General features: G+C 38.4%; 1 protein-coding gene across 1 annotated transcript in view; it reads right to left on the bottom strand.

The window, feature by feature from the left end:
- Window positions 1–26032, bottom strand: part of ASXL3 (ASXL transcriptional regulator 3) — a 99897-nt gene that overhangs the window by 28168 nt on the left and 45697 nt on the right. Inside the window, exons 3-6 of the mRNA XM_035125483.2 lie at window positions 19508–19616; window positions 18257–18368; window positions 11301–11422; window positions 620–737 (exon numbers count right to left, since the gene is read on the bottom strand). Of these exons, the coding sequence (XP_034981374.2) occupies window positions 620–737; window positions 11301–11422; window positions 18257–18368; window positions 19508–19616 (461 nt within the window). The remainder of the gene's footprint in view (window positions 1–619; window positions 738–11300; window positions 11423–18256; window positions 18369–19507; window positions 19617–26032) is intronic.

The following is a 26032-nucleotide window of genomic DNA, read 5'->3' on the forward strand; positions in this document are numbered from 1 at the left end:
TCCCATTATAGGGGGGACAAAGAAATAAAAGGAAGAAAGGAAACCCCTCCCTTGTAAAGTTAATTTTCTCCCATGTCCAGGGAATCTACAATAAAAAGTGACACAGATATCTGTACAATCTATTCACAGCGAAGAATGTAGCAGCCAAAACTAAAGGTCAGGGTTGCACAGTGGTGATTAGGATGGAGCCAGAACACAAAATCATATAAAAAAAAGGACAACTGATATTGCAAGACAGAACTAAGAGTAATTCATACTCTCACAGGAGCTGTGATGGTTATTTATTTTACCCCCTGATGGCACTGCATGCCAGTATGTAGTTCTCTCATTAGGAATCAGCATCCAAAAATGCTTCTTTGCATTCCTTTAAAGAGGCTCTTTGTAATGCTGGCTGATTTTATTTTATTACGCCTTTTTCTCCCTCCCTCCCCCTTAATAGACCAGAATTCAGTTCCTCCCTTGAATTAATAAAATTGGTCATAGAATGAGAATAAAAATCTACTGTGTGAGAATGACATCATTATTTCCACCCATCCTAAATTTTGCACATTATAGCTCTCGCCCACAGGGAGGGCTCTTTTACTAGAAATGGGTGTTGCACAGTCCTTTAGCTATTTACCTGAGGGTGAATCAGACTGCTCATCAGACACCTTTAATGGTGTCAAAACAACACGAGGAACAGTCTTGTTTACCATCATTGACACTCCATTTCTTCTTTTCTGCTGCTGTCTCAATGCCTACAAAGGAAACAATAAAACAGAAAAATATAACACAAAATGTTGTTTACAAGTGAATTACACAAAACATTTGCCTATTATTCAAATGAGCCCCATAATATATTTATCTAGCTGCAAGTTTGCCAGGATTCATACTAGTTCCCCTTTATGCTATTTTCTTCAGTATTTTATATACAAAAATACTATATATTGTTATATATCATATGCTACACTGTGAAATAAGAATGGAAAAAAAGCTTTTGGCTTTAAAGATAAAGGAAGATGCACCTTCAAATCATTTTCTATAACAATTTTGACAACAAAGAAGCATACATAAACTGTTTGCTCTACCTTAGCAGCAGAAACATGAGAACCCATGGAATATGAGACTTAAGGCTTCCAAGTTAAAATAAATGTAAAATAAATATTTCAAACCCAGGCTAAAATGTGTGTCTGAACATCTCTTGCAGGTGCATCTTCTCCCGTATACTGCTCAGTCAATCAAGTTAACACAGTGTCATCAGTATGTACAGCATGTAAGGGCTACAGTATTGATGCACTCACTCAGCCGTGAGTAGTGCTGCACAAAATCACTGCACATGGCAGGAATCATTTATTTCTGCGAAGGGAATCGGTCCTAATCTTGGAAAACCTTGCAGCACTTGGCTTCTGTCTGCTTGACTTTGGGCATTAACCTTCAGAACACGAACATGATGGTGTTCTGGCAAATCTGGGAGAAAATGATACAAGAATAAATATCTACAAATGGGAGGGGTTTTTCCCCTGTGTGTTTTATAACTGGATCGGCTACGGGGATGATAATGCAATACAAAACACGAGCAGAAACAGAATAGCTGCCAGGATATTTTGTACAGTAAACGAGCCCAGACAGGAAGGTCAGGAAATATATTAATGTGAGAATTCGCCCATTAAAGAATTTACAAGCACAGATATGTGAGCCGAGCAAGTTAGAACAGATCAGCTTGCTGCTAATACCTGCTTAAAATCTTCATTTTACTCTCTCATCTTTGATTTGTGTGTGGGTTTAAGAGAAAACCCTACGCTTCACCAGCGGAGGTCCTGCCTAGTATGAATTAATATCCTTTGTTTCCTTATGAGCACTAATGACTTGTGAGGTTAATTTTGTAATTGCAATACAGCTGTAGTCTGCTTAGACGATAATGCTTTGCACACAACACTTCTAAAGACAAAAGAATTAAAAACAATTACTTCCTATTTCATTGAAAAATACTCTGCAGCACAAGCTCAGTTACGGTACAATGAAAAAAAACAGGTGGGATTATTTTATGCATATTTCAGTTAATTAGAGGCACATGGCAATGTACAATAAAGAAGAGTTGTTTTAAAAAGAAGCCATGTCAACCTTTTTCAATATATTCAAAGAAGGGTATGGTTTCTCTTAACTGCAAGGAAATGTAAACATTCAATGAACAGAAGCTACCATTAATTAGTGAAAGGAAAGCTACATTTTATATTTATTTTTCATCAGTTTAGAAGCCTGAAATATATTATATTCCTCTTAAACTGACCTAACCCTGCATCAAATGTGAATGTTCAAATCCCATCAGTATTGTGGCAGACCCCGATTTAAAAGACATATTGACATTGATTGCAGCTGAGCACTGTCAGCTTCAGTTGCCTGTGGTTGTTATTGCTAAAAGAAAAATCATAGTGCTTTCTCCCTGAAATGCAAAATATCTACAAGTTTTAGATACAAACTGAAAGGAAAGGCCATCTTTAACTTTCTTCTTCATTAGGGCCACATCCACACTAGGCATTTAAAGCTGTACCATAGCTCTCTCCCCCCCCCCCACCCCCGGGGTCCCTACTGCACAAATACAAAAATATTGGGAACTGTAGTTTGTTAAGGGTTCTGAGAATTCTTCGGTGTCCCCTATTCCCTTCACAGAGTGACAGTTCCCAAAGTGGATTAACAATCAATTCCTCTTCACAGGGAACTCTGAGAACTGCAGTTCCATGAGGGAAATAGGGGCCGCCTAACAACTCTCAGGCCCCTTACCAAACTACAGTTCCCGGGATTAGTGAGGGGAGTGATGCTATTTTACTTATTTATACTACACTTCAATGTGCTACTATCACTAACAGATTACACTCAAAAACAATACCAGTCCATCCCAGGTCCTCATTAACAATTCAGATCATGGAAGAAATGAACAACAGTTTCCTGGATATAAAGGTGATGATTACTGGGTGTCAGATATCTAACTTCAACCATGTAAAATATCAAGTATTATGTCCACAGAAAATACCGTCTTGACATCTGGATTTGAAAAACAAGACAACCCTCTCATTTTACTTGGTATTTACTATATCAAAGCAGCATGTACATAAAATGAAAATGCATACACTTCCATTTGGGACATAAACGACAGAATAAAAATAGCCAAATCTCCATTCATGTAGCACTTCATTATATTAAGCAATAGCAGCCTGCACTTGCCATTTATGTACTGGGACAAGGTCCATAGACATCAAGTCTACATGCAGAAATTTTTACGCAGTATAGATCAATGTGCAGTTAAAAGAAGAAGACCTGACATCAGGGGTGGGGCTAAAACCATGCCCCCACTCCAGCCTATAGTTGAGTATTCCCTACATGTAAGTAGAATGTACTTTGGGCTAATAGGTCTATTCGTGTGTTCTAAAATCCCTCATGCAATGAGGGAGTGAAAGGAAAGGCGTGTTAGATCTGCCACTCATTGCTGTCTCCATCACCTTCCACAGACTGGAGAGGTAAAGTCCGAAACAGGGAACCCGCTCTCTACTCAAACAGGCCCCTTGCTGCAGAAGTCACCCTTCCAACTTGCGGAGGATGCTGCTAGCGCATACACACCCTCACTCTTGCATCACACAAATGATTTAGAATGCCTGGACACAGCTACTATCATTCCAACACAACCCAAATGAAAACTAGTACTGTATCTTGATTCATCATCACCATCACAAATTTATTCCACATTCTGAAGCTTGGCTTAGCAACATCAATTCAAGTCTGAAAACCATTAATTCCCACTCCTCCCTTAAAACTTTCTGTAACATGTTTCATGCAACAAAGAATCAAAGTGCTAAGCATAAAAGCCGAATATGTCTGCAAGGCTACAACCATTTTATTTAACACAGAGTAATAAAACATGCTGACCTACAAAATTACTAAAGCATCTGTATCCTTGACTACATTTCATAAAATCCTCCCACACACAAAGCTCAAATCCCAAGGAAATAAGATGAATTTGTTTATATTAACCTGTATTAGATTCAGGAGCCATTGGCTGATATTTTATATTGAGGAAAACGGAAAATCTCAGGGTTGATGCACATTCTGGGCAAGACACGCTCAATAGCAACTCAGGGGGCGCAGGTTCAAGTTGTTATTTCTATCATAAATCTGCTATGTAGTCTTTAACAATCAGTTTACTCATGGCTTTAATTCCCTAATTTTCATTCCTCAAGTAATCTTGCTATGGTTGAAGCTACAGTTCTCAGAGCAAGGTACATACTGATAATGCCAAGGTTGCAGGTTCGATGGGACAGCTGTATATTCCTGCATTCTGGGGGGTTGGACTAGATGATTTGACTGGACTTAACCATCCAGGGGTCCTTTAGCCTTTTTTTACTTTTACTAGATGATCCTCAGGGCCCCTTCCAACTCTACTATTCTGTGGTTCTATTAATGTTGTGGCACAGGAAGTAGAAAGGCAATTCTGTTGCACTCAGGTCCTGCTTATGGGCTTTCCAGAGTAACTGGTTGGACAGTGTGAAAACAGGATGTTGGACTAGATGTACTTTTGGAAAGATCCAGGAGGGCTCTTCTTGTGTTCTTATATAATGTCAAAGGCCATAGACCAAATGGGAAGAACCCATTCTATAACTTCTCCACGCACTAGCATTATTCCTGCTAGAAACTGAGACAACAACGCCATAGGGAAGAGCCACACCATGAACATGTAGCCTAGCATATATGATCCAGGGCTTCTGATGGTATCAATATGTCATGGGAAAGAGCAGTTGTGGTCCCTGGGCCATAGGTGTATCATGCCTTGAATTGTAAGAACCATTCTACACATACAAAATGAGACTGGAGGGGTGGGATTCTAGACTGTCGTGGTAGAATTCTGGACTGCACCATTTCGGACCGAAGGTTGGGGGGGGGGAACGTCACACTTTTAACAAAGAGGATGTTTTAAAACTTCCAATGCAGTTCCTGAGGTTAGTATAAATTCTCAAGAGGTAGGCAGAAACACTACATAATTAAAAAAGAAGAGTTTAGTATAGGCCTCTCTTGATGTGCTAGTTTAATATATGTTGGGAGTATGCTATATTGTGAATGCCCCTCCAGTAGTGGTTTGAAATATTACAGTTGAGAATTATATAATCTCTATCTTCTTTTTAGATTATATTCTGTAATGTACAGAATGATTCTAAGTTATTTAATGCAGGAATTGCCAATGTGGTGCCCCTGGGTGCCAGTACCTCCTAGCCATTAAAGGTCTTGGTCAGTACTCTTCAACCATTTCAGACCAGGTATGCATATTTAACCCAAACAGGCATTTGGGCCCCTATTTCTTTTATTTTCTTTACCTTCTGTTTGTATGGTTGCAGTGCTTCTGCTGTGATCTACCTTGCACCAAGCCACCACATGAAGGCTGATGATCTAAGTAACTATTCCCTCCAAAATGCACAATACATAACAGACTTTTTGCTCTTCCTGCTCAGTTCCTTGTGGCACAGACTCAGCCTCTCTACACTGCACATGGCCTCATACATTGCCTACATGGCACTAGATGCCAGGATTGACACCCATCATCCTATATATTTGGAGCAGAGTAGAGGTGCAAAGAGCTTCTCTCTGTGGGCAAGCTCAGTGGTGGCTGAGGTTGGTGCCTTCCTTTTCCATTGATGAGGAAGTGACATCTCCACACCATACCCTAGATCTCTCTTCCTCTGCTCTTTCTGATATGGCCATGATGTGATTTTGTGTTAGGCCATGCTCTCATGGCAACCATTTTGTGGCTGGCACCATGACACTTTCTCAAAACTCCAAAGTGCAACCCCTGGTTTAATGCATAGATTTATCTCAACATGTTCCCAAAGGATCTATCAACAAGTAACCCAAAGTTTACAAACATTGCTAGCCCTATTTTTAAACAAAGTTGTATTAACTATAGCTGGCTACTCTGTAAAACATGTACTATCACAATTGTGAAGGAATATATAAATATCCAAAAGTTTAAGCTGAAATTTCTTTCTTTTCTTATTTCTTTTTTTACAACAGAAAAAAACTGATCATATGTTCACAGCTACAAAATTCCTCATATCTTAATAAAAATGACTTATTGGTAGCTTTCCAACAGAGCAAAGAAAATGCAAGCATAAGCTTGGATGTGCAATTTAAGTAGTCATGCCAATTTTCACATCAAGGGAGGCAAAGTATATCAACTTCTTCATATTTTCTTTTTTCTTTTAAAAGGACAAGCATTCACTTTTTTTGGGGGGGGGGGTGTGTTAGTATGAAGCTGTTAATGTGGTCAATTGAAAAATGTCCTGTGGGGAAATATTATCTCTTCCACCACAGCACAAAAGCAAACAAACTAACTAGGAAGCAGATTGCACCCTGCTGCTTTTAATGGCACTGCTGTTTGTTATTTCAACAGTAAAACAAGTTTAGAATCAAAACAGCATTTTTCTGAATCCAATGGCGTCAAGCAAGTGGTGCAGAACACCAGAGAACTACCATCTAGTTTCTCTTTAACATGTGTGCTGAACCAAAGTTCAGTAAACAGGCTGGGTAGCACATTTTCTGGTAAGGGGGAATGAGCGAACAATATTTACCCTAGACATATTGCTAGGATGGCAGTTTTGTACAAATCCCTTTTGCCTATTGAACACATTCTCAATTCAGACATTATGATTTATACCAATCAGATGTTTTACATTAACCAATCAGAGAACCAAAGCCACTGTTTTAGTTTCCAAACATATAGACAACCCATTGTTTAGAATGGCTTGTGGGCTTTCATTTTCTATCTGCCCAGACTCCTATTTCTATGGCGCAGCAGCCTCTGGAGCATGGGTAGGCAAACTAAGGCCCGGGGGCTGGATCCGGCCCAATCACCTTCTAAATCCAGCCAGCGGAAGGTCCAGGAATCAGCGTGTTTTTACATGTGTAGAAAGTGTCCTTTTATTTAAAATGCATCTCTGGGTTATTTGTGGGGCCTGCCTGGTGTTTTTACATGCGTAGAACGTATGCTTTTATTTAAAATGCATCTCTGGATTATTTGTGGGGCATAGGAATTCATTCATTCCCCCCCCCAAAAAATATAGTCTGTCTCCCCACAAGGTCCGAGGGACAGTGGACCAGCCCCTTGCTGAAAAAGTTTGCTGACCCCTGCTCTAGAGGCTGAGCAACAGCAACTATGGTTTGTCATACAAAAACACTACTTTGCAAAAATCATGGTTTTTAAACTCACTTCAAATATTGGCTTCCCATATGTGATGCCATGGTAAGTTTTCAAAATGGAAAGCAAATTTACAGAGATTATGGCTAGCAAAATGGCTAGCAAAATGGAAAGCAAATTTACAGAGATTATGGCTAGTTAATTTTGTGTTCACCTGCCACAAAATGTAACATATCTGTAGATTTGGCAAGAGGCTGAAGCTTTTATGGAGCAGCTCTGTATCTTTCCAGTTTGACTCAATATTTGGGACCAAATATGATTTATTAAAAATGATGTTCTGCCCTGACCCCATTTACTATAATGGTTAATCTAAAAACAGCTATACCTCATTGAGTCACCAACAGAAAAAGGTTTGTCTGTATCTTGTGTAATATAATGTGGATGTTAGCGTTGTTCGTATAGAAGAGAATAGAAAGAGATTTGTATCAACTTCAATCAATTTTATTTGAATACTTGAATATTTATTCCAATACTTTTACATATTTAATGTACCTCATTGGTTCAGCAACAAGGCTAGGGTCTTTGGGTTTATGAATGAGGAAATTGTTGGGAGTTATTAAGTATATTTTTGCAGATGTATGACTGAAAAAGCGAATCATGTGAAACAGATAAAAACTGGAAATCCATATTATTTATCAAAGAAGCAAGTTTTGTATAACAAAAAGTGAAAAGTTCTATTAACAGAGAAGCAAATTTTGTAACATAAAAAGCTCCTGTAAAAATAACAAGATTTTTTGTTGTTGGAACAAATCTCATTGCAGTAAGTTATAATCCATTGCCTGCATGGATTGTTTTCATTTTTTGCAAATCAAGATGTGGCCAGGAACACTTGTACAAACCTCCAATTGTCATAACTGACAGCATTTGTGTTGGGCAGAAGCATCCCTAGCCAGGAGCTAAGGAGGCTAAAGCCCTAAATATGTTTTTTCCAAAGCCTCAGAGCTTTGCTATGGCCTGAGCAGCTGCTTTTTCAAAATGGTGGGTTACAATCCATGGCATCTCAAGGTGTGTGGGGGCCCTCTCTGAAACCCTGCCACTGAATATATACAATGGGCTGGTTAGATGGACCAATGGTCTGAATCAATATAATTAATGGTCAGTTAGATGAACTAATGGTCTAACTCTCATTCTGTGAGAGAACTGGGTAGAAGAAAGGCTCCTCTGAGCTCCAACTGTATCCTTGTCCCAGCCAAGAGAGTCAATGCCTCAAAGAATGCAGCTGGGTCTCAGGAAGGAACTCAATGAAGCATCTCTTGCCTGAGGTCATGGCTACTCCCTGAATCAGCCTAAGCCCTAATCCAAAGCAAAAGGAAAGGCAAAGAGATATATCTATAACCCAACCACAAAAACCAAGCAAACTACAAACAAGTTAGAAAATCACATGTATAAATGAGGGCACAACTGAAATACATCAAATTTTATAACCACAGGTATTTTAAAATCAAATACCCAATGCACAAACAACAGACAAAGAAAAAATACTTCTACATGACAAACCCCCAATGTACAACAAATACCAAATGCATTTCAACCATACATTGGTCTACTTGATGAAATGTCACTGAAAGCTGAAATACAAACAAAAGTCTGTGACTATGCCACAAATCAGGACTGCCACCTTCCCTAAGTCTGTCAGCTTCAAAAAATCAGAAAATCCTTCCTCGCCTCTGCTGTATCCCTCTAGCTGAAGGATGGCCCCACATGTAGCCCTCCAGGTGTTGTTAGACTCCAACTCTCTTCAGCCCCAGCCAGAATGCCTAATGGTCGGGGATGATAGGAGTTGGAGTCCAATAACAGCTGGAGGGACACCGGTTCTCCATTCCTCCTCTACCTGTTGCTCAAAGTGCTGTTGCTATATGCTGCAACACAGCTATTGCTGGGGCAAAGGCCAGGATAAAGTCTGCTGCCAAGAAGGAGACCGTGAGATCTACTGTATCTCCTTCCCCTCTTACCATCAGTCTCTCTCTTCCCATCCCCATCCCTCTTTCTAGGAATAAGGCCTAGCAGCAGAGCTGATTTCCTTGTGTCTTCAGTCCCATTGTGTTTGCTTCTGATTAGGATAACCAGAGAAACATTTATTTATATAGGCCACCATTCTTCAAGGAGCTCAGGGTGATCGCTCTATTCTCACGGCACATCTACAAAGTAGATTCGGTTGAGAGATAGTGGTCAACCCCAAACTACCGATTCAGCTTCATGGATGGGAAGGAACTAGAACCAAGGCAAAAGTCCACACCCTACGTACTAGCTGCACTGTTTCAAAGACAGTGTGAAGTATGGATAAGTCTATTTCTGGTCTGATTCAATTTTGCAAGTGCTTTTTCATAAGGCCATTTTGTCCTGTTTCTACACTACCTGTGATTTACTTATTTTTAAAATCGATATGAATTTTTTATTTGAATATGTAGTCAAATACATATTTTATCACAAAATACGAATTTAAATGCATATTTTTACCTCAATTTTTACCTCAATACACACACCTACAAACATATATATATTGCTAACATATGCATTTTTGTATTTTGAAACAAGAACTATATCAGACAAGCGCTAAATGCTAAGGACATGTTCTGACCTGCCTATTCATCTGACAGGTGGAAACCAGATCACCTTGCTCAAAGATATGGCCCAAGCAAAATTCTCCTCCATTACTATTTTGAAGATAACTACTACAAAGCAGGAGCTTGTGAAGGGAACTACCAGTAAAGAGGTGGATCAAGTCTAAATCACCTTGTCTCCTGTTAGTTTAACCCCAATCTAACACTTTTTAAAAAGCGAACATAAATATCACTAGTGTGAACACCTGGAATAGTTTGCCTTTGTTTAACATACTGAGTGGAAAAGGTTTCTGATCCCTTCAAAGTTATTATACTGCAAGGAATCCATATGTCAAAAGAAGAAAAGAAAATACAGCCAACTCCTCATTGCTTCTGGCACTCTGCAATGTAAGCAGTTTATTCCCAGAACATGTTAAAGGTTCAGCTCCTGTTATTGCAGAACAGATCCAGTAAGTTAATATTGGGTGGTGAGTGTCACATACAATTGCTTAACATCTCTGTGTATTCAGAGGCACTGTAGGCTATTTGTAGTGGAATGGAAGCACATTATACCCCCATAAAAGCAATAGAAAGTCTGGAGAGAGGATATACAGTAGGAGAACTAACTCCCAACAGCAATTTTCTGAACAAAAATTGCTGCTTAAAGTTCATTCACCTATCAGATAGGATTTACAGTTTTGCATTAAATCAAATCCAGCTGCCTGCATCTGGTAGTAATGAATACCTGTAGCACAAGAGGAAAAGGGTGGGGAACGATGGAACCTCCTTAGGCCAAAACACAACACATTGACTTAAGCATTCAATATTTGTGTGTACGGGGAAAGGATTATTTCCTGAGATCTGTAATAATCATCATTTCAGACAACCAAAATCTTTTTAAAATGGAACAACTTTTCATTGATTTCCTTAACATGTGCACTTATCCTACCTATATACAAGTATTTGCAGCTGCCTCCTGAACTTTTATGTTAACAAGGGATCTGTAATTGCATTTATGGATTTCTTCTGCAGCCGATTTTGTCATTTTGTCTTGCCTGGCACTTCCTCCACAAACAATTTATGCTGTGTGGCTTCATCTCATTGTTAAGATCCTTCTGTAATGTTTCCAACTATTGCTCTCCTAACACCACAAGCCTCAAAGTGAAATGCAAGCTTAGATTATTCAAAGGTTCAGAGTCCTTTCTAGAGCACCTCCCTGCACCTTTTCCATAGTGAATCATGGGTTGGCCAGGACCCTCTCTTTATAACAATATTTCCATTAATGTTTAAGTATCTGGTTCTTCACTGCTAGAGGAAAAAGGGGTGAATACTCACAAAAGCGTAACTGGAGATACCCCAGTATCCAGACCCAAACCAGATCAGACCTCATTCAGCACATCAATGCCAGATAAGCAAGGTGGGCAATAAGCTTAGCTATGGTACCATAAAATCTCACCACCTTTATTCCCAATACATACATAAATAAAGGATAGCTTAAACGCCCACCAGAAGAAATCTGTTTGATAGTGAAGCCAATATTAGCTTACCTGTTTAAGTGCCTTTTTGGTGTGCTGTTGGAAGGAAGACACTAGCTTGCTTTGCATTGGTGCATTCGTAAGGCTTGAGTCCCGAACGGAAGACATTTCTTCAGGTGCTTGCTTAGTACAAACTAAGAATAAAAAAATAAAACAAAGCACTGAGAACTGAGGAAAATCAGTCTGCAAATTTTAATTTAATTTAGAGATCACAGAACTACCCTAAGAAAGAAAATCTCTGGGCTGATCTGCCATGTGTGAAAGCTGTTGCATTGCAAAGAACATGGAATATCTTCAGGGTGGTTTATGGAAGAACATGACCAACTGTGAAGTAAGATGCAAGCAGAAACAGCCATTCAAACAATCACATATTTGCCTAATGTTAATTCAGGGGAACTAAAGACCTGCTGAAATCATTTTGATCTTTTCTTGTTCCAAGTCAAATCTGGGCCTCTATCTACAAACAGCATCTGCATGGCCACTGGCAATGAAATCACACAAAGCTCCATTTTGTCAAGATGCAAATTTTAAATTGTGTACTGCCAACACATGCTAAATCCAGTGAATGACTTGATACATACAAATTAACATCTGTGAACTGTCTTTCACTGCAATTTGAAAATGTACTCTGCTCTCTGCAACAAAGTTCAAAACTAAGCAGGACGCAATAAAGAGAAAAATGGCCAACTCAAGAAACAAAACATGAAGGTTTCCCATCATCTTGTGGAAACATTAAAGAACTTAATAGGATAATAGAATTTAACAGCTGTAAGACATCCCCTGACCTAGCAGGTTAGCGGTAAAGCTCAGCCAGGAGGAAAATGGGTAACAACACATAAAATAATTTCTGCCCAGTGTTCAAGTTCCTAAATCAAATGGCAAGGACATTGTAAAGTTAACTATTCCTAAATCTTGTGAGAGTGCTGACTAGCAATTTGATTATAAATAGATCGAGCACAGCACCTTGAAATGTTAACAGTACTTCATGTATGTTGTGTTATGCAGGGCTGGCTCACCCATAAGGCGGGGTGAGGTAGCCGCCTTGGATGGTGGATGCCATAGAGGCAGCGCCCCTGTGAGCAACCCCACCCCCATTTCGCTGTCCCTGGAGCAGCAGTGCTGGCAGCAGTGCCGGTGGCCAGGGAGATCTCATAAGGTCTCACTGAAAACTTGCAAGGTCTTGTGGAGCACTTTAAATCTTATGAGATTTCGGCAAGATATCAAGAGGCACAAACAGCGCCACATAAGCCAGGTACGAGAGGCTGTGGTGTAATGATTTGCACTCACGATGCTATTGGGGCGGTTGTATGCAATCCCACTTTCAATACTATTTGCAACTGCAAAGGTTTTGGGGTGGTCATATTGCTTCACTTCCAGTCAGTGCTTATCCTGTAGCTTCTGGCTGAGATCCCGTAATTTTTCATAACACAAATGTTTGGGGTTGTTGTTTTGTCCTGCTTTTGTTGCACTATAGCCCCACTCCCCAACATCAGTAATGTGGTATCATCTGGGAAGCAGCACAGAACAATTAATAGAGCGGAATAAATCCACGCACTATTATTGTGTCAAGAACACGTTGCAGAATAAAATGCCAGACTGGAAGGGCCTGCAGTATCATTCTGAAGCAGTATTTTCATTCTACCCTCTGCCAGTTGGGGGGGGGGGATAGTAGCTGCGAAGATGTACTACACAGTCACTAGGGCTACAAATATGTGGCAAAAAAGAGAAGGTAACAAGGTGTTTTTTTAATATAAAAAAACACAGACAGATAGACAGATAGACAGACAGACACACACACACACACACACACACAACTGTGAGCTAATTCAAATATTGCAACCAGTCTCCACTAAAGGTCTGGTTGTTAAAAATGTTAATGCATGCTACATGATGGCTGCTTACATGACCTGTAACATTTACAAGTTCCTTGCCACATGAATCATTTCATTTTTTATTCACATTACTATCGCACATTTTTGTTTGCCATTGATATGGAAACTCTCTGCAGGATTGGAACCTATTTCAAGTAAGCAACTTGTAAACATTACAGCCTTCCTATAGAGCTGGCACAAGGCGTAAGAAAACAGCATATAACTGCTACCATTATGTCTAAATTGACTGATAGTTACTGCTGAGTTCCAAGGGGGGGAAGGCACCAAAAAGTAGAAGAATACAAGAACTAAGTACATTAGAGTAAGAATGACAACACCAACCTCACTCAGATGTCATTCAATTCTGTCAAGATGGCGGAGGGGGCTTAGAGACATGTTTTATTCCGCCCCGCCCAATCATCAATACAGAGACATACAAAGCTTCAGATTTCCCAAAGCAAGGCTCAGCTTCAGTCCCAAGGTGAATTGGGCTTCTTCAAAGTGGTGCAGGGTCTAGCACACCCCAATCAAAGCAGATTGCAAAGCAAATAAAAATAATTTCCTGTTCCCCACATTTTATGAGATAATTTCTTTCAGTTTTGTTTTGTTTTTTGCTATGAGAATTATTACACTTATTCCACCATAGTTTACTTCATAGCATGTAGCTTCATAGCCCACAGTATGACAGTCAAAAATAAATTAGCAAACAAAATGCTCATAGTTTCTGCAGAGGTTTTTATATATTAGCTCCAGTGTAGCTAATTTCTCCCATGACAAAAGGATTTTTACTTGCTCGAATACATAAAGGAACTAACTACCCAATATCTGTAACAATTAGTGATTTTAAATTGCATAACTGGCAATTACAGTTTCTAAGGAGCCATCTGAGTCTACCATGTAAATATTGTATACAATGCATGTATTGTTTTATTTAACCATTTTACTAATTTGAAGTGGATGGGGATCTCATGTCAGAGAAAAAGATGATGCTCTCTTAATTATACATGAACAATGAATATTACAGTATTTACTTTAAGCAGTTATATTGATGTGAATATTTGACAGATAGGACAAGTCACTGGTCTGATTCAAGCCCTCTCTGGGCAAAATATGGTTTTCAACTAAGGCAGTCAGCCTTATGTCTAGGTACTTTTCACCGCTCTCCTCTCCCCCAGTAAACCATGGTTTCACATTCAATGTACATGGTCAAAAATCACATTTAGTGTAACTAGAGATTGAAAACGTGGTTTCAAATGGGTTGTATGTTAGAGGGGAAACTAGTTAGTAGTGCAATGGATGTAATGCAGAAACATGGGTGATGTTGTGATGGTGGGACAGGGGGATTGTTCCAGGAAAGAAGTATTCATTCAGAAATGTTGATTCCAGTTTGAAAACTATCTACCTGCTGAGAGGCTGCACTACCCTTGCATTGAGCCACTAAGAGTCAATGCTACTTTAATGGATAACAACGATAGGGGGTTTAAAAAAAATTAATGACAGGTGTTTTCTTCTGGGACCACAGTGCATGGAGAGGGTTGTTTAATTCTTGGGCTTCCCATAGACCAATGTAAGAACAGGATGCTTTACCAGATGGGTCACAGGCCTAATCCACCAGTTTCTTCTCATGTTCTTATTAAGCAGCTCATTGGATCAGGGAAGGATCACTGGGAGAGTGTATGTTTTAATCCTTCCCCACTCTGCCATTTGCTCAATCTAAAACATTCAAAAGAGGCTACTTCTACCGGTAGGTACTTTTATTTTCCCATCAGTAGGGGAATCAGCTTGAACAGGGGTGGGTTTAAATGCCCGCTCCCTCGATGCAACTTTCCTAATCAAATTAGCACCCTCCCATACCTACACTGAGGTAAAGCAAAAGATGTGTAGGTAACTTACACACATTTAACTTGTGCACATTCAGATTTATGTGCTTGGCAAAAAAAATTTTATTAAAAGGGGGCAGAAAAGGGGCTGATGTCCAGGGATAAAGACATTGGCAATCCCACCCGCCATTGAACCCAATACAATACTTTGGCTCCATGTGCTGTCACCGGAATGTAACCCCCATATAATTTGAGAGTCACCTGTATTGAGTTTTTGTCAACTGTGACCAAAATGTAAAAAAAAGGAAAGAAATTGTAATATACATAATGCTTTTTTCTAGACAAAAAATAATAACTAATATATATATATATTTCTCAGTTTTGCAGTGGTTGGTTTTTTTTAAGTAATCTGAAATGTGATTTATATCAATAACTGTTCTAACATCAGAAGCAGCTAGCATTACTAGAAGATGTATAAAGGCAGACAAAAGGGTTGTTACTAAAAATATATGGGAATGCAGTAAAGCAAAACATGTTCAAATCTTCCTCCAACATAGTATCAGCCAAGCTCTTTATCATATGCTCACAAAAGGCTGCCAATAATAAAAAAGAAGACGAAAACATGAGAGAAAACATAGAGGTGCCAGCTTCAAATGAATATGCAAATTTTGGGTGATGTATAGAAGAAAGCTTGAACCATTCCATTTTTCAACCTCTAAAAATAAATGTAACAGTACACTTGTTTTCAATTTCAAACCAAGCAGATTTGAATAAGATGGGAAGATGCTTTTTTCTTCATTGTTGTAAGAGGAAGGAAATTGCCTACAAGTAGTTGTGTTACCAAGCAGATATTAATATTTCCTATTCTTTTGCCTTATCTAAAGCTGAAAAAACATGCCAATATTCCCAACAAAATAATAATGCAATCCTACACATATCTACTCAGAAGTAAGCCCCACTGAGTTGAATGGGGCTTTCTCCCAGATAAGCGTGCTGAGGACTGCAGCCTGGATGATACAAAATGCACCCATAGGAACAGGATGCAAATATAAACCTCTTAAAATATCTTATAAACTCAATACTTTTGCTTTGGGTGACACAGATCTATATACGCATTGACATAAATGGTCATGCACTGTCAACACACATACACCAAATAATCATCTAAATCACTCTGATCTCCAGAGCTTAACCTGCAAAATCAGAACACTTTTTCTCCAGCCAGTCAGCTTGGCTCTTTTTAAGAGAGAAAGAGAAAGCAATCAGGGAGCTAAACTGTACTATATAGTCAAACAGATGTATGCACCTGGGACCAACAAGAGGCTTTAAACAAACTATGTAGCTGTTCTGTAGAAGCTGCTAACAGCTTAATTAACAACATTCAAGTGCCCCTTTGGGAAAAATAATATGGATACAGTATATCTTTAAGATGACATGGTTACATTAAAAGAAACCAATGCAGCAGAACAATACTTCTGTAGCATGAAAAAATAACAGTGGATTTTAAAATGAGCAAGATAGCAGATAACCTACATGCTCACTTCAAATTTGAATCTTAGTGATGGACCTTTATTATAAATGGTAGAAAATTGTACTGAAAAGAGAGGCACTGCTGGGCATGAAAGTAGTGGTGGCATCATTCCCTGACATTTGCTAGCATAAGGATATTGTTGGACTCCAGTTCCCACCATACCCAACCACTGGTCATGCTGGTTGGGGCTGATAGGAGCTGGAGCCCAAGAACATCTGGAGGGAGCACCACACTAACACGATGTGTTTATCAATGGCTGGACCAGGCATCCCCAAACCGTGGCCCTTCAGATATTTTGGCCTACAACTCCCATGATCCCTAGCTAACAAGACCAGTGGTCGGGGAAGATGGGAATCGTAGTCCAAAACATCTGGAGGGCCGAAGTTTGGGGATGCCTGCTATAGACCATCATTCACAGTGACTTGCATGCTGCCACTTAAGGATTTAGAAAGACATTAAGTTAAACAGTTTTTGTGAAAATGATTTTCGAATAATGCTAATTATACAATTTGAGTAGTTATTGCCCACATGAGCAAATAAAAAGGGGGGAAGAGAGATGAATGCATCCGGCTATACCTTTCTATGTAGATTCCCTAATGAGACCAATACTTATAAATATGCATCCCCTGGTTTAGCTTCTGGATTCCCCTTGTAGTTTTCTCAAGGTCCTTGCCACAGTACCCAACTACATTTTCCAGTTCTCTTAAAGCATTTCAGCGCTTTCCCCCTTATTGCCAAGTTTCTTCAATAAACCTTTGACCCTCCTGGGCAAAGCTTCTACCCACAGGCTTCTGATTCTTCTGCACAAGAGCCCCTAAAGCAAAAGGCAAAAATTTTACAACCCAAGCTATACAACCAGACAGAACACAAAACAGGGAGCAGTTTCACTCCTTCACAAACAACTTCTGAAGGGCCAAAGATTTGCTAGCCCTGGTTTGTGCACACGCGCACACACACACACACACACACACACACATGCTATTGTGTATGGGTGCCTCACTTACTGTAGATTCTCATTTCCAGTTTATATATTATCAAAAATACTTCCTCTGCAAAAATTTCCTCATTAAATCCAACACCTGGTGAATAATGTAAGCACCCAAATATTTCCCAGTCTCTCCAATAAAATAGAATAAATGAACTGCATGCTAGTAGGAAAGTGCTTAAATTATTGTTTCAGTAAATTTCTGATAGTGTACTAAGTAATTAAAATTATTATTATTTATTTAAGCTATTTATATACAACTATATACTGAAGTTTCTAAAAGGCATACAATGTTGAGCGATTTAGAAATGTTTCCAGATCCCTGAAGGCATAGGGAGCTGGGAACTTCTACTTTTTAAGAAGTCAGGGTTAAAATGCAAATAAAGCAATTGAGTTCCATCCACAATGATGAATGTGTTTGTTTGAATTCCCCATCTTTAATATCTTATAGGCAAGCATCTTTTGCAAACTGTAGGCCTTTCCTAGTATCCTGGAAATGGTAGAAAACTAAACTGACATCCTATTTCCAAAGAGAAATTTAATAACATGCTGTCAAAAAGATGGCCCTGAAGCATGAAACTTATTTTTATATGTCATGATTTCCAAATCCTTGCCAATAATTGTATCAGGGTATTCTTATTTGCAAAACACACACATATACACACATCTTGGGCATTATCCCCTACTTTAATCATTATTGCAATTGCAAAATATGGCAAATGAACCCAAACAATTACACATAATTAAACCAAAATACCTACCTCCATTTTCTTCTCCATTGCTATTGTTTGTTTCAGCCATTTCAGTACCATCCAACTCAGATTCACAACTTAAATCCAATGTCCCATCTGCTTGGCATGTAGAGTCTTCCTTCTGTATATGAAGAAACATGTGATGGTGTTGTTTGACAGATTTCAAAAATGAATCTGCATCTTATGTCTATAAATCTCTCTTATATAAGTAAAATATGATTGCTGACAATCTGAAAATCAGAAAGAACCGCTCTGCCAAGTCACAATGTATATTCATCTGGAAAGTTTATACATAAAAATGCTGATTACTTCACATCTTTGTGTGTAGGCAGCAGAAACAATCTTGTTTAAAAATTCCAGCCACAGAAAATCCTCATATCCTTCTTAAGTTCCTCTTTTGCCATTGGCCATTGCCTGAATTCCACAACAACTTGGAAGTCACAGGAAAGAAAAACCTTGCCTAGACTGCAAACAAATCTAAATATAGCAAGAATGGATTTTTATTTTTTTAAAAACCTACCTTTGAATTCTGTTACCTTGTATCAAAAAGCACATATTTTTAATTCACATAAAAAGCATGATGAATGCCATATTGATTGCTGCACGTCTATGTCCCATTGTATCAATTTCAAAATTTATAAATTTAAATTAAAAATTGTAAAGTAAACCTGCTCCATAAAACTCATTAGCTTCCCCCCCCTTTGCCCACACCCCTATTTACTCTTTCACACACCAGTTATCAAATAAATGGATTTGATTAAGGATCTCAGAAAGGAATTCTATTCAGCCTGCATAAAGTCATTATTTGAACCATGGCTTTACAATCTCTGTTCCTTGGGAAGTGCAGGATTGTAAAATGTAATATGTGAAAGCTCCCTAAATACAACATTGGCAAATATTCTTCTTTTAAATGCAAGTCCAATATGTCTTAAGAACATCAGTCATCCTTTTGAGGTTAGTGCATATAAAACAAAATAAGTTTTTTTAAGCTTTGAGAAGGTAGTATTTTAACCCAGCTAAGCACATAAGGGAGAGAGAAATTCAGGAGCTCATATACTTTTGTTATCAGAAGACAGCCAGCATTTAAATGAAGTGTAAAGTAGCTTTAAATGACATCTGAACAGAGCTAGAAAGAACTTTCAGATCTTTTCCTTATACAGCCTCCCCAAATTCAACTAGTTTACTTTTGCATTTCATTAAGATTTACATAAAATGGTCTTCATGGCTTTGGGTACTTTCATCGCTAAAAATGCAACTTACTTTGAGTGCGTAGAGTCCTGCCTTGCCAGGAATTTTGAAGAATGTCCCATCACCTACACGAGTGTTAGTATGAAGCATTGCATTCAGACAAGCTAATGGAGAAGTGCCACTGAAAAACAAAATTGGGAAAAAATAAAGCAGGCTGCAATGGACTGTTTCGTGTAACGCTCTTCCCTCTTTTTATTTTTTTCTAAACCCATGCTTCCCTTAAAAAAACCAAAAAACCTCCCAACCCTGAAAACATCTACATTACAATAACAGGCCAGTTGAAACTTAATCATATGCATCTGTCCCTTCAGCTTCAGGCAAAAAGTCTGCAAATTATAATTATGCTATTTTCACGCAGTAAACAGCTCTACATTTAAAAAGAACTGCAGTCCAAATATTTATGTGAAATTACTTTGCAAATAACACCACGAAGCCTCATTTTTAGAATGTTACAGACAGTGTGGCTTTGCACATGAATGATCAAAACAGAATCAAGTTCAAGGGCAGCTGCATCCCATAGGATGGAAAAGCAACAAAAGAATAGCAAATACCCCAGGAAGAACACATTTAGCATTGCAAGTGTGAGCTATGAACAAGTATGAACAGCATTTAACACAGCCAATGCAAGCATGCATGTCTTGTATGCTTTAGACAATGTTACAGTAATCTGAAGCTTTTTATGTGATGGGCAACTTTCCTAAGTACACTTGCTGGCAATAAAGTTCCTTTGAATTCAAGGGAATTTACTTCCAGATTAAGTGATGAGGATCGATTGCTGCTCAAGAGACAGGCCAATCTGACAAAGCTCTACAGTTCTAGGATTCTATGTTTCTATGATCACATAGTATAAGACACAAATGAATCTTAAGGGCATTTTTAAGCGCAGGAGAAGTCAAAAGATTTCCAGTCATGAAATCTGGACAAGAATATATAATGAAGCTCAATGCCCTGTATACTCTTCAGGAAAACTACTCGCCTCCCCAATATGTAGATAATTTGGGGAAAATATTTGTGGAAAGAGAACAATTAATTTGCAGCACTCCATTTCTATCCATTATGCCTATAGTCATTCACATTTAATTAAACATAGGAGTTCAACTGTTCTTCTTCATGTAAGTTCTAATTAAATAATGCAAATACCAATATATAATGAATGCAGTTAAATCAAGGTAATAGTTTCATTCAATAAACAGACATGTCAATTACAAGTCTTTTTGTCATTTTGAATCATTGTTGTGTACTGATAAACTGTTAATCAGAACTCAATATTGCTGTTAGACAATATTGTTCAGCAGGCTTGTACACACTGCTTCTTCTATTGAGTTAAAATAGAATTACTGCTGCTTAATTTAATAAAATTAGCTAATGGTTGGTTGTTTGCATAATGTGTTTTTAATAGGTATTTTGGTTTCTGAGCTGCTTTGTGCGTCCTTTTCAATCCAAAAGGCAGGATATAAGTCTTTTTAATAAACACATGAATAAATAAAATACTGTTTATTCAAACATGCATGAGCGAGTGTTGAGATAGATAATTTTATCAGGAATCACTACAAAGCAATTTCTGTGATCCCCAGCTTTTTGCATTTCCTTCAAAAATCTTAGCTTGGCATACACAGACTATTATCTAATCCATCTTGGCAACCATTCTGGGAGACGGTTAGGCTGAGAGATGGAGACTGGTCCAAGGTTACCCAACGAGTTTCAAGGTAAGTGGGTATTAGAGCCTAGGTCTCCCCAGTCTAAGTTCAACATTCCTTGCATTTATGATAATTTATTGATTCACAGCATTCATGGTGTGCACCTCAATGGAACATATATTTCTTTTGGCAAGCATATGCAATTTCCATTATAGACCACTGAACTCCTCATGCAAGATATTATGTGAAGCATCTTTAAAATTCATTTGTAACAAATAAATTTGGCTTTTCAAGGGGAAAAACACTTGAAGAACATATCTGACCTCAAATAACTCTTGAAGAATATTTATGAACTCAAATAACACTAGTTATCAAATAAGATTATTAATGTAGTATCCATAAGAAAGATGTACTAACATGTGTTCGTTGTTTAAGAGTTATGGTAGCAAAACTCAGAATAACACATGACTTCCTTCAGAATGTTCTTCATGGAGTGAGTATCTGACATGCAATTACATGTAGTATTTAGCAGCCCACTATATACTCTCTCCCTCTCCCCGTTCCCTCTCTCATACATATATTATCTCAAATGGCGCTGGTAATCATGAAGCCAGATTCTTGGAAATGAATCAAATGCTGTCATAGTACAAGTGAAATTGAATGAAATATATAGTTTTGATTGTCTCAACAGCATTAAAGATTGCATTTTTCCTTCATGAAGGGTAACGCTATCAATCGCAAGTAGTCATGATGTGGCTGTATAGTGCCTCCAGAATCAGAGACATTATGCCTGCAAATACCACTTGCTAGGGAGAACACTGGGATAAAGTGCTGTGTTGCTTCACATCCTTCATTGTGAGAAGAGAATGATGGACTAGATGGGCCTTTGCTCTGATCCAGAAAGGTTCGTTATCTTGGCTTTTTATGCAGATCTACCCCAAGGGTGAATAATTTGTTACTGAACTCCATAATCCACAGCCACCATCACCTGTGTTTGAGGATGGTGAGAGCCATTGTCATTTGCCACAGGTTCTTCATCCCTGCTCTGTCCAGAAGGTCCATGCATGCAGTTGCCATAATCTCTTTGGACAGTATATGAACCTATTTCCCTGCTTCATCTTTCTATTGCTTTAGCACTGTTTTCCCACTGAGTTCATTAAACAGACCCCAACTTGAGTTTAATAAGCAGTTTGGAACAGCAGCTGCAGGAAGACGTCTGGACTGCATTGCCACCCTTACTAGATTAGTAGTTAAAAGATATATTTTTCTGGTCAGACAAAACAAAGCAAAATGAATGAACATAGCAAGATATGTCTCATGGGTACCAATATGCTCATCTAGAAAAAATTAGAAATTAATATAAAGTTATGAACAGAAAACAGGCCTGCAATCTTTCACAATCGTTAACTTCATATGATGACTTAAGAACTATGTATTTCCTTCTCCATATAAATCTTGCAAAGAAGCATAAGTTTTATTACCATCAGAAGGAAGAGCTCTAGTAGGAACTATTACAAAGCTTTCAGAGCATGTGCAAAGCAAAATCTAAGAATGTAAAGAGCAACACAAATCTTTGGAGTTGATAATGGCTTTGCCATGGCAAACAACACTACCTAAAAACCAAAGGAGGGGAACAAAGTGCTTGTTTTCATGAGCATCTGTTGATTCAGGCTTGTTAACATGAAATAGAAGCCTCACCAATGGCAAAAAATAATAATAATACCAGGTTCTTCAGCTCCTGTAAGTTGGCACTGATTATGAATTCCTGCTACTCTGCACATCAAATAATCACGGCATTGCCTACAGGGGCAGCAAGGTATGGTACAGAAAGCTTTGGTAAACAGAAATATATGGTAAGACATTATTTAATATCCAAGTGCTACTACTTCAGCCTTGAACCCTCTGATTATATAAATTTGAGTTTGAAATTGGTTACAGTACAATTGAATTTTATGTGATTTTAACTTGTGAAATTTCAATACCTTACATGGCTTAGAACCCGGATATTTGTTTGGCCATCTGTTCCCATATCAACCAGCCTACCCATTCTGAAGCTGCCAAAGCTGAGAGCTGGAGAGAGCATTTCCTGTGGTGGCTCCTGGTCTTTGGAATGACTTCCCCAAGGAGATCTACCTATAGAGCTCAGTAGTATCATTAGATACCAGGCAAAACATTTCTGTTTTCCCAGGTTTTAGAATCTGCTAATGTGAGCATTCTTTAAAAAGCAGTCTGATTTCATCACCTATTTAAAATCGGCTGTTGCTGTTTTAAGTTTATGGTTTTTAATTTGCCATGTTAGTTGTAAGCGTTGTACAGTCGTACCTTGGTTGCTGAACGCCTTGGGACTCGTACGTTTCAGCTCCCGAACGATCAAAAACCGGAACTGAGTGTTCCGGTTTTCAAATGATTTTTGGAAGCCCAACATCCGGCGTGGCTTCCGCAGCTTCCAATTGGCTGCAGGAGCTTCCTGCAGCCAATGAGGAGCCGTGTTTGGTTTCCGAATGTTTTGGAAGTCGAATGGACTTCTGGAATGGAATCTGTTCAACTTCCAAGGCACTATTATTATTATTATTATTATTATTATTATTATTATTATTATTATTTACTACTACTACTACTACTACTACTACTACAACATTTTGTTTCTTACTCCTATGTTAACTTCCCTGAGAAAAGAAATATATGTGAAAGGATGGTATATGAATTCTGGAAACAAAGAAGGAAAGAAGGAAATCCATGTAAGAAAAAATCACCACCCCCTCTTTTCAATGCAGCCACTATACTCCTCAAAGATCCTCTCTGGAGTGTGGATGGCTGTCTTGAAGAATGTGGGATGTGCTGTGGAAGCTGCTGAGGGACTGAGGGATCACAGCCCGAGTAAGATGACTGCATATTCCATGAGCAATGCCTCAGCCCTATATTTGGCAATTTTCCCCCTCCCCCAGCACGCATGCGCACGCGCACACACACACACACACACACACACAGCTTATATATTTCTACTGCATAGTTCTGCAGAAAAATACTGTTTAGCTGTTTAGCATTTATCAAATCCATTATCCAATGCCAGGTGACCCACAAATATATTTTAAGGACTTCTACCAGAACTGTGTAAATGTGTTGTTCACACACACAAAAATTAAAACAAAAATGCATCCAAGAAGCTATGACATACATTAATACAAACTTACTTTCTATAATGAAGAACAGTTGCCAGAACCCCACCAGATGCATAACATGGAAGAAAACAAAAAAACAAAAATCTAGTTAGACAGTACTGTATTTCAGAATTCCTTCCTAATTCTAAATAAGTCATCAACTTATCTGCTGCAATCATATATTTCTCAAAACCTATTTTAATTCTGAACTCTCTTCCTTTTAAATGATTTGCATGCCAGGTTCCTACAAATAAATGCACTATTCGTTTCAAGCTTTTGTTCATGCTCCCTTGCAGAGAAAAAAAGCCTTTAGCATCTGGTGCCTTTGAGCTCCCTCTGCTGGGCTGTGCAGCAGGAGCTGATTAAGGTAATCAAAACAGGGAGCAGGGCAGGAACCAGGCTTCCTGAATTGAGTTACACTGCATTTTTTTTTAAAGGAAATATAAAAGAACTAAAGGAAAGGAAATCAGTATAAACAGAACTTATTTATATGGGTCACACAATGAAAAATACTATAATAAAAAATAAAAATAAAATTCCTTCCAGTAGCACTGTAAGGAAATTAGGACAGAATTTTGTTCCTCTATAGAGGGACGGAGTACACATTTTATGTTTTGCCTTGTTTTGTTTTTATTAAAATCAATAAAAATTATTATTAAAAAAGGACAGAATTTTGTTCAAAGGTGTTATAGTACTTTTAATTACAGTATCCCTCTTTATCTTAATGGGCGCTTAGCAGTGTACCCAACACCTTGTTTTAAAAATTATCAGCAGATTAAAGTCTTCTACTTAACTGCGCTGAAGACACAGCTTTCCAGAAATTGCACTGTCCTGTGCAATACAAATAATGCTCCACAGCTCTCGGTACACAAGAGATCACTTACAGGGCTTAGAGTACAATCCTAAACACATGCTAATGACACAAAGAACACAGTGGGACTCACTCCCAAGTAAATATGCATAGGATAGTTCTCTAAGAACAGCTTGTGCTTCATGAAATCACTGAATGCTTATCATTTTCTTAAAAAGGCATTGACTTACATGTGATACAAAAAGAAGGGCTTTCCAGTTCTTTTAAAATAAAATTAATGTTAAAATCTATCAAAACTAAAATATTTTTATAATCCTAAAACTTGCTGAGAATGGAAGGACTACGTATAGGAGCAGGAGGAAAGGCTGTGTGCACATCTGTAGACACAAGAATGTACTGGTATGTTGATTGTGGACTTTGCTAAATATACACATAAACATGCTAACTTTAGTATTACAATTATGATTAAAGTGTAAAAAAAGGGGTTCTCTGGGATGGTTCGTCCAGCCACTAGAAATCTTTCAGGGCTGATCTATGCTCACAATTGAAGGAGCAGGTAGATTATTATTATTTTTATATGTGTGTGGTTTGTATTGGTCAAAAATCATCACAGTAAATGATGTTTAAACAAAACAGGGACTGGATAAGCTGCCTATTTTTTAAAAAAATCCCTAGCAAGGCATAATTCCTATTGGCTTTCTGAATAATAGTGCTTTTGTACTTCCGTGTGTGGCTCTGGTTTGCCAGAAGCAGCTTAGCCATGCTGGCCATATGACCCGGAAGGTGTCTGCGGACAAACACCGGCTCCCTCGACCAGTAAAGCGAGATAAGCGCCGCAACCCCAGAGTCGTCCACAACTGGACTTGACAGTCAGGGGTCCCTTTACCCTTACCTTTATCACCACCATACAATAATAACCTCTATTTACAGA

This window comes from Zootoca vivipara, chromosome 8, assembly GCF_963506605.1.
Source record: "Zootoca vivipara chromosome 8, rZooViv1.1, whole genome shotgun sequence".
Taxonomy (NCBI): Eukaryota; Metazoa; Chordata; class Lepidosauria; order Squamata; family Lacertidae; genus Zootoca; species Zootoca vivipara.